A 10,942-nucleotide genomic window follows, 5' to 3' on the forward strand; every position below is an offset into this window, starting at 1 on the left:
TGAATTAAAGAGATATATATTTGTGCTAAATTACATGTCAAACTATCACATCATTTTACAAAATAATAAAAATTAAAAGATTAAAAAATATAAAAATTCACAAATTGACACTTTTTTAATGTCTGTTAGTAATTGTTGTTTTTAAATAATAATTGAAACACCCATAAGTTAGGATATGGAAATTTTTTAATAAACAAAAAATAACAATCAAAATGAGAATTAAACAAGTAATTAAATTTTTTATTTTCAAAATATTAGAATGTTTATAAACTCTAATTCATGACCTCCTTATGGATGGTTTTTATCTAAAAGTAAAATGTAAATAGGAGATACGAAAAGAATGAGATTTCAGTTTTAAACTTGTAAATTTTTTAATGGTGCGACAGAAGTGCGTTATATTTAATGTAGATAATTGAATAGAGATTCAATGTAAGATATTAATGGAGTTTGTTCTATTTTTAGTAGTTATGTTAATTTAGTTCCTTTTGAACCAGTAGTTTCCTTTTTGTTCTTTCTTCCTTCTTATGCATATATTCATGTATGGGTCTCTTTTATATATAATTTGTTTTTACGGTAAAGTGTTCTTTTATCTTTTTCATCGCTTTGCGATATGCTTTCCAACTTTTAACTGAGAGTTTTGACACAATAATCATGTTTGTGTTTTTATAAACTCTAAGACTTATAATTATAAGTTCAATAGTATTTTTTTTAATATTCAAAATATTTTTTTATGTGATTCTCAATATTTTTCTTTCTATTTAATTTTAAAATTATTTAAAAAGAGTGTGATTCTTCAATTAAATTGATTTTCGTTTTTATGGTGACTATGTATAAGTAATTTTGAAATTTTATAACCCTTCACTCTATTTATTTTTACTTGGTGTATCAGTTTCTATTCTCATTTAGGATCGGTCGTGAAACTACAATGAGTAGAAACAGAAAGAATAAAGGGTCAGAGAAATCCAAATCACTAACACATATATAGTCACCTTTAAAAGAATATTAATATTAATTTAACTACAAGAACTACATTAGTTATTTTTTAAATAAAATGGTTAAAGAATCACAATTATTAAACCCACAGATATTGAAATCGAAAAATCTATTAACTTCCGTAATATAAAAGATATATTATTTTTATTTGTTACAAAACTTAAACCTACTTTATTATTGAATCGCGGTTTAAGTCTACGACTCAAGTGATAAAATTACAAACCTAATGAATTTAGGTCCAAGATTTTCAAAAGTATATAATAATAATAATAATAATAATAATAATAATTATTAGCATAACCGAAACATATATTCTAAGAAAGTTGAAAATAAAATAAATAAAATATAATTATTTGAAAAAATTGTATTAGATAAATAATAATAAAAATATATAGAATACAAGATTAATTAATTTATTATTTATTTTTTTACTATAAAAATTATAAAAATCGATTTTCACTTTAAAGCCTATGTAAAGTTTAGATCACATTTAAACCCTTGTAGTATCTATATATCTTTTTCTTTATTAGCATTCTGAATGTCAATGCATTATTTTGTTTCGTGCACCCATGTCCTCTTCAAATAAACTCCTCTTGACAATTAAAGAGAAGGACAATTAGACAATTAATGAAAAGTACAGTTTCCGATGAATGTATTTAGATAACAACTTGACAGTTAATAAGTCATTAACTTTTTCAACAAGCATGATTATTTAATATTGGTATGTCAACTAATTGATATAACTTTTTAAAAATATTTGAAATTGAGAATTATTTTTAATTTTGAAATATATCTGTTTTTATTGGGCCATTAGTCTCATGTCATTTAAAAATAGAGAAAAGATAGATCGAATTATAGTTAATGCAAAACTTGAACAAAATAATAGTAGAGAAGACAGAAGCGTGTGTGTATATATATATATATATATAGAAGTGCAAACAAAGGTATTAACATCCATCATTATTCCTAGAACAGCAGTTAAATACTAAATAATACGATAATGGTGGTTACAGAAGCAAGAGTTGTGTCCTTTACAAGCTCACTGGCTTCGCACACTTCACGCTTTTTCATGCATCATCCACCATGCATTTTATCTTCGTTACAAACATCACCACATGCTATGAAGCAAAACAAATTATCCATTAAATCAGTTGCTTTCCGCGACAAGGTACTTCTCCTACATAGATGTCTTTTGTAAGATTCTTCACTGGACTCTTCTTCTCATTCGCTTTCGTATGAATATTCTGCTTTTATCATTTTCTGCCATGAACATCTTTGCCGTAATATTTTTCTGTTTTTTGTTATAATATTTTGTCTCAGTCTGAGATGGATTTTCCTGTTGCAGACACCACCGATTGTTCTTAATAATCACTGTCAACGCTGTCCGTTTGGTAAAGAAGAAACTAATTAAACTGATAGAAAAGAAATGAGAAATAAAAGTTGTTTGATTAAAGAGATATAAAAAGTCAAGTAAAATAAATTATGGAACTGTTTACTTTTCAAAAATAAAGAAATACTAGCTTATTAATATTATTTTTATTAGAAATATTATTATCAATAATAATATTTTTTTATTTGCTGCATATTTCGGATAAAAACATAAGTTATTTTTAGGGTTTGTATGTAGAACATGTAATTCAAATAAGGTTCAAAATCAGACCCATCTAAAAGATAAAAAAGTTAATGCATATTGTCTTCCAATTTTTCGAACCCTCTTAAACCGAATAATTTTATTTTGAATTGAAAATTAAGAATTGAATAAATTTATTTAAAATATTTAAGTATAAAATATTATATATTGATAGTTAATTAACCACTAACATCCGTACATAAGTATATCTATTAAAAGTTGTTTTTATTATACTCTACTTACTAAAGTAAGATAAGGTATTATTATAATTTTTATCCACAAAATTGTGTTATGGTGTTTATAAGTATATGAAAAAGTTAAAATTATGTTAATTGACAGCATTACTTTTATTTTAGGAGTTTTTATTATAGAAATGTTTATCACCTTTTTTCTGTAAAAAGTATTTTATAATTTTATAATAAAAAAAAACGTAAAAATCCATTCAAAAGAAAATTTGAAATATTGGTTTGATTTAATTCAAATGTTATATTAAGTTAAACTAATTTTTACATTGGATTCAGATCACTCTTTTGTGAAAAAAAAACTAATTAAATCGAACTGCAACCATATTCCAAACTTTATATAAAACCTTTCAGATCTCATTTACATTATTTGTCTATTATAATCTTACAAATATACATATATCATTTAAAAAAGCTACTAAAAGTCTCGTTTAAAAAAAATTTTGTCTGTTAATAAAAAAGCTTGTTTGGTACACACGAATAATTAGTTGAAACAACTTTGAAATATTAAAAAAAACTAAAAATTAACTAAAATAACATGTGAACCATATATAATACCTAAAAAAAGAGGTACAAAGAAGGCAAGTCTCTAGAAAGATGGTTTTGAACTAAAATTATAATTTTAGTTTTATATATATAATGTTTTTGTTATTTTAGTCTGATTGAGTTCTATACCAAACATATTATTTAATTACTTTCCATTACGAATATTAAAAAGGAAATTTAAAAAAAAAAATGTAATTACTTATAGTGGTTTCTAATTAATTATGAATACAAAAATCATTACACCAATAATATATGAAAATATTTATTTATGTTGTTTAGATTTGTATGAATATTCTTGTTTTACAGTATTAATATGTGATGAGAGAATGCAAGAGTGATGAGAAACTTAAAAAATGTTCACAATCTTCTCTTTAATGGGTTTTGTCATGTTGGTGGTTGAAGGTGCCTATTCAAATTGATCCTGGGAAAAAGAAACTGGAGCAAGTTAAAAGAAGCAGCCAAGAGACACTATTAAACTCAAGTGATCCAACCAAAACATTGAAGATAATTGACAACATTCAAAGGTTAGGAATTGGCCACCATTTTGAAGAAGAGATCAATGTAAAACTTGGAAAGGTAGCGGATTGCGATTTTTCTCAAGACCTCTGTTCCACTGCTCTTCAATTTCGACTACTCAGACATAATGGCTGCCATGCTTCTTCTGGTACATTCATATTCAGTCTTTGCAAAGTTAGTTTCTGAATATGTTGTTACACACACATGCTAGTTTGATTAATTCATTGCATTGGTAGCAGATGTTTTCAAGAAATTTTTGGACCACAGTGGGAACTTCAAGGAATCAATTACCACTGACATTTGGGGAATGTTAAGTATGTATGAGGCATCATATTTGGGTGCAAAAGGGGAAGAAGTGTTGCAACAGGCCATGGACTTCTCCAGTGCTCATCTGCAGCAATCACTTCCACTTCTAAGTCCTGATGTAGGGAATCATGTTGTCAGAGCCTTAACACTTCCGAGACACCTAAGAATGAGTAGGTTGGAAGCCAGAAACTACATTGAAGAATATAGCCAAGTGAGCAGCAAGATGCCATATCTTCTGGAAATGGCAAAGATAGACAATGCCATGGTTCAGTCAATGCACCAAAAAGAATTAGCAGATATCTCTAGGTAATCTTGTGCTGAATTAGGATTTTTTTCTATTGTACTTTAAAAATACATTGATTTTGATGTTTAAGATATATTAGAAAGAAATTTAAAACACAAACAACATCGGTATATGATTTTTACTTTTACTTGATTAGGTGGTGGAAGGACTTGGGACTTGTTGAAAGGCTTGGTTTTGCGAGAGATAAACCAGCAGAGTGCTTTCTATGGACAGTGGGGGTGTTTCCAGAACCATGTTATTCAAATTGTCGCATTGAACTTGCAAAAACCATTTGTATTTTGCTAGTTATGGATGATATTTTCGACACTTACGGCACATCAGATGAACTCGTTCTTTTTACCGAGGCAATCAAAAGGTTTGCATCTAAAATTTTTGTGAATTAAAATCAGCTAGCAAAATGAATAACCAAAATATGAAACCTCTGTTATCATTTACAGGTGGGATCTTGATGCGATGGAACAGTTGCCTGAATACATGAAGATAAGCTATTTGGCATTGTATAACACCATCCAAGAAATTGCATGTAGAATTCAAATGGAGCACGGACAAACCGTTCTTTCTTGCTTGAAAAGAACTGTAAGATTTTGCATATCCTTATAATCTGAAACATGTATGTAACTGTATAGAAGAGTAAGAGTAAGAGGTTAATGAGAGATTTTTGCTGAATTGGTGCAGTGGATAGACATATTTGAAGCTTTTCTGAAAGAAGCCAAATGGTTCAGCAACAAATATGTGCCAACTTTTGAGGAATATTTGGCTAATGGGGTGATTTCTTCAGGATCATACATGGCATTGGTGCATGCTACTTTTCTTATTGGGGATGGTATCTCAAAGGAAACCATTTCCTTGATGAACCCATATCCAAGACTTTTCTCATGTTCAGGGGAAATTCTTAGGCTTTGGGATGACTTAGGAACTTCAAGGGTATTGATTTTCATTTGATTGATCTGATGTTAAAAATATGTTAGAACAAGAAAGTGACACTGATGAGAAGTTGTTGATGTTTCATGTTCAGGAGGAGCAAGAAAGAGGAGATAATGCTTGTAGCTTACAGTGTTTGATGACAGAAAATAATATTTCTGATGAAATTGTTGCAAGAAAACAAATAAGAGGATTTATCAGGAACTTATGGCCAGAGTTAAATAGTCTTGCTTTGACCACAGCCTCTTTGCCTTTCTCAGTTATAAAGGCTTCTCTTAACATGGCTAGAACTTCTCAGGTAATTTATCAGAATGGAGATGATCAGAACACATTCACAGTTGATGATTATGTCCAAACATTGCTCTTTACACCAGCTCTCGAATATTGAAATGAAATTCATGTATCAGTTATCGATTATGTGTCACAGGATGAGAAGCTAAGTTTGTATCAGCTGTTTGTACCATTATTTTGGCTTTAATTGCCCTTTTGTTCATTCCAATCAAAACAAGTTAAATTGAAGGTGAATTTAAGTTTATCACACAATTTGTAAAATGAGATTTATTATTATTTGTTTTAACAGAATTATTTAATAATATATATGTGATTTGATTGAAAGATTGGGATTTTGAAAGTGTGTTTTCCTATTTATAAAATAAATGTTCTCATAAAGTTTTCAAGGTAGAAATTATAATGCTTGCATGTTATGAGCTTTACAATTTATTAGATTTGAGATGCAAGATGATCCTCTGTTTAGACAATAGATAAGATTGATGGAACACAACAGTAATATTTAATTCCTGATTGTTTTCAAAAGTTTTAAAGCTAAAAGAATAAAAAACACCCTCTTACTAAGTAAAATATTATAATTACAATGTGGAGAAAATATCTTTTAACGTCACCTTTTATACGTTTGATCCTCAAATATCTAACGTAAAAAATGATCCGTGATATTTTTCATAAATAAAACAACTATTTAGACATCGGCTATGGCAGAGTCCGACGTCTAAATACTCATATACGTCGGCTCCCTCGAATAGAGGCCAAAACTAAACGAAAATATTAAAAAAAAAATTATTCTATTTAGACGTTTGTTATGGGGGAACCGACTTCTAAAGTCATTTAGACGTCTGTTATTGGGGGAACCGACGTCTAAATACACAACTCAGAAATTTAAAAAGTCACTTTTTGACTCAATTTAGACGTCTGATCCCGTCACTCCGACTTCTAAAGTCATTTAGACGTCTATTATAGGAGGAACCTACGTCTAATTACTCAGCCCAAGAATTTAAAAAGTCACTTTTTGACTCCATTTAGACGTTTGTTATGGGGGTAACCGACTTCTAAATGTGGGCATTAAAACACCGCGAATGCGAGAGAGCCGTTACGCACACTCATTGTTCATCATCTTCGTCGCATTTTCTCTCTACGGGTTACGCTTTTCAGGTTCGTTTTCTCACTTTTGCACTGTTTTAAACTAATTTTACTCCGATTACATCACTCTTTGATGCATTATCTTTCATTTGAACCGATTAAAATGCGTTTTCGTTGGGTTTTGGTGCAATTATTCTCGTATCCTTGGGCGACGTTCTTCGGCGGCGATTTCTTGCGTTTTTCACTCCTCAAATTCCCTCCACTACGTTTTTAAAACCATCCAATAAAAAAAATGTACAATAAATTCTTTTAAACTAAAATATAAAGTTGTAAACTCGAATCACCATGAGTCAAGAGCAACCTAAGAGACGTCTGACCTGTATGGGTCTGACGTCTATATAGACGTCTGACCTATAGTGTCCGACGTCTCATTAACGTCACCCATATAGACATCGGACAGAGATTAAACGTTAAAAGCCTAAAATAATAGACGTCTAAAGTCCTTTCTGCACTAGTGAATTAAACTAAATATTTTAAATTGTCATATACTTATGTTAAACTCTCGATGAAACTAGACACAAGAGAACTTTGAATAAGCATTTAGAGATAAAAGGTATTAATATTGTTGGAAGTCCTACATAGACACTAGGCCAACTTATAATATATAAGCGGGTGCAAACCTCATCTTACAAGCCGATTTTGTGGGGTTGAGTTAGGTTTAAACCCACTTTCTAATATGGTATCAGAGTCATGTTTAGAGCCTACCCTAACGAGATCTACGTAGGCATTCTTCTGTTTCCACCGCTATCGGACAGTTATCGGACCACCCAATTTCTACTATCATGCACGAGATGTCTATACCTCGACGTGAAGGGGGTGTGTTGAAAATCCTATATCGAATAGAGATAAAGCCAAATTATAATATATATAAGTGAGTATAAACCTCATCTTACAAGCCGGTTTTGTGAAGTTGAGTTAGACTTAAAAAAAAAGGAAATAAGTTATTGATGAATGAATTGAAGTAGAATTACTAGATCAAGTCATGTCAGATTTAGATCACCCTAAAAGGTGAGACGAGTCTCAAACATGATGCGGATTTAAAAGTAATACAAACTCTCTATCTCTATTAAGTTTGATCATGTTTGAGTAAATCTACGGACGATTGTGTCCCCATTTTTTTTTGTAATTTACCCTACATTTTAAATAATTTGAATATTAAGTTATTAGTTATATTTACATATAGACATGAAAAATATTTTATGCATAACAAGTGTTGTGAACAATTGATTTAAATAGTTGCAAATTTTGATATTAAATAATAATGAATTGATGTAAAAAATCATGATACTAATTGTGAAATGGTCATTTTTAGAATTTCATTTATTTTATTTTCGATGTTTAAAAATTGGAACCATCCCTACCAAGTGGCACGAGTTCATGTTTTTTATTTTATCAGTGCAATGAATAAACTTAAAGAAATATATATTAAAAAAAATGATAAGGCGAGTCGAAAACTAAGGGTGGGGAAGGATTGCACTACTCATTTGTGATCTTGAATCCAAACTTGTTTATAAGAAAAATAAAAAAAATCCGTAAACTTGGTCCTTTTCCTTCAAATTCAGAAAAGGTCCCCTTATCTGTGGGATAGACTTCTCTTTTCCAAACTTTCATTTTTCAAGAAAAAGTTAAAGAAATAAATTGACAAAAGTTTTGGGAGAAAAATATGTATCAATACAATTATAGTAGAAAACTCTACCAAATAGGTTATTTATTATATGATAGTATATCAAGCATGTAGTTCAAGCATAAATAATTATATAATATACTATCGCCCATAGTAAAGATTTTATAAAATAGTCTTTCAAAAAAGAAAATAAGAAAAACTATTACATAATATATTTATATTCATATCTATATTATAGACCATACATGAATTTCAGACGAGTCCATTATGTTTTTTTCATGTTAGTACATTACTTTTTGTTTTCATAAAACACACAATTACCATATACGGATATTATAATTACAAGAAAACACGCTTGATAAATTAGAGTTAACTTAAATCATCCTATTTATAAAATCAAATCAATTCATAACAATCATTCATCCTTCACATTTAACACATCGTATTCAAAACATTAATTGTCTAAAGCATATAACACAAAAAAAACCCTCACAACTCATTTATATCCAACTAGACATCTGATTCTACCTACGAAAGATAAGTGTATTTAGTAGAACATGAGACTTTGTACTTGTCACCGCTCACTCACTTCTACCTCTCAAGAATTATAACTATATCATGGTTGGACTCTATTATAATCAAAATAGTATGACAAAGTAAATTTTATATCAACAAGTTTGATCTCATATCGAAGCTCCATATATGAACTTCTTTTGATTCTCACAAGTAGATACCTTCCTCTATATGAATCCAACACTGGTAGAGTCAGATAATCTGATTACAATCTCTATCGTCAATACAGTATACACATCACCACAAAGTAGTATTCATAGCCTACAAATCACTATGTACAAAGTTCACATAATTAGTCAATTCACACCACAAAATATAAGGATTTAAAGCTATGTTTGTAAGTTCATGAATATATATTCTCACTCAACGAATGCATGTCTCGCTTTGAGAGTTCCCATTACAATGTGACTTTTCCAACAAAAATATGTTACTAACGCTCTCTGTCCTAACATAAAATTGTCTTGCCCAGCAAAGTGCATGCTCGCCTAGCGAGAGTACTATGACTAAATTCTTTAAAAATTTGTCCAACGAAAATCCTCTCATCCAGCTAGTTAAACACACATCTTGCTCTCAAGTTTTTTATATTTTCATTTTCTCTCAACCACTCTTTTACTCGCTCAACGAACATATTTTCTAGTACCCCTTTTGAAAAGCTCTTCCAACAATCGTTAATTTGCCCAAAGAAAAAAAATGTTGGAGCTCTTTAGAAGGTAAATTAGATGAAAAAAAGTGTTAATTTGCCTCAACGTGAGAGTATGTGTTGAAAATCTTACATCGACTAAAGATAAATAAAATTTACAATATATAAATATATATAAAACCTCACTTTACAAACCAATTTTGTAGAATTAAGTTAAGTTTAAATTCCATTTTCTTAAGATGGTATCACAACCATTTCATACCTATCATTGCAAGATTTGTTATTTGTTAAGCTTACCATTCAACTCACTATTGAACCATCCAGTTTAGTTTCATACTCGAAATGTATAAATCTCGTATTAAAGATTTCACATCGATTAGATATAAAATGAATTTATAATATATAAATGAATGCAAACTTAATCTTACAAATTAATTTTGAAAAATTAAATTAAACAATTTTTTTTTGAAACTAAATAAAGTCTCAATTTTCATACACAAAAAAAAATTATGACTAATGAAATTGTAAATTTTAACAATTAAAAACCATCGCAAATAGATTTTTAATTTCTAAATATATTTGTGCAATCAATTTATATGGGAAAGTGAAATGATTTCAAAGAAAATATCTACAACTGAGGATATGAAATGGTTTCAAAGAAAGTATATTTATAATTTAAAAGAAAATAAAAAAAAATTAACGACAAATTGGGGCATGCCTATATAAATAGAACAACCAGAACAAAATGTGCAAATGTACATAAAAAAAAGTTGGGTCTAATTATTCAAACCAAATTGTTTTTATGTCTAGAATTATACATAAATAGCTTTTGTTATCGACATGGAAAGTGGGAAAGTGAAAAGGAATATATAGAAAAAGAGAGAAAAAAAATATAAAAGATAAACTTTAGTTTGTATTAGAAAAATAGAATGAAAATACTTTTGTTTTGTATATTATTAATATTTATTTATTATATTTACAATAAAGTATTCGAAAATAAAAAATGGACAAAATTAGTTATGATTAAAATGTAAAACAAAACATATTGATCTATAAATTTATCAGGTTGTACATGAAAACCCTTTTTTTTTTTGTACGTTATGGTTATGTAAAGAAAGCAAGCAGCACCACAAGTTCTGTTTTCGGGAACTATGTTGAATTCGTAATACTTTGCCTACACCACAAGTTCAGTGTTCAAGCTCTCTCTTCCTCCAAT

At 29.0% G+C, this 10,942-nt stretch overlaps 1 protein-coding gene across 1 annotated transcript; it reads left to right on the plus strand.

Moving 5' to 3' along the window:
• Positions 1–1,960: 1,960 nt before the first annotated feature.
• On the plus strand, positions 1,961–6,008 carry LOC108333323 (probable terpene synthase 11). The gene is made up of 7 exons (XM_017568732.2): positions 1,961–2,161; positions 3,814–4,075; positions 4,167–4,539; positions 4,674–4,892; positions 4,975–5,113; positions 5,213–5,461; positions 5,553–6,008. The coding sequence occupies exons 1-7, from the start codon at positions 1,994–1,996 to the stop codon at positions 5,844–5,846; spliced, it is 1,704 nt and encodes a 567-aa protein (XP_017424221.1). The 5' UTR covers positions 1,961–1,993; the 3' UTR covers positions 5,847–6,008.
• Positions 6,009–10,942: the final 4,934 nt, after the last annotated feature.

The sequence above is a fragment of the Vigna angularis genome, chromosome 11 (assembly GCF_016808095.1).
Source record: "Vigna angularis cultivar LongXiaoDou No.4 chromosome 11, ASM1680809v1, whole genome shotgun sequence".
Lineage (NCBI taxonomy): Eukaryota > Viridiplantae > Streptophyta > Magnoliopsida > Fabales > Fabaceae > Vigna > Vigna angularis.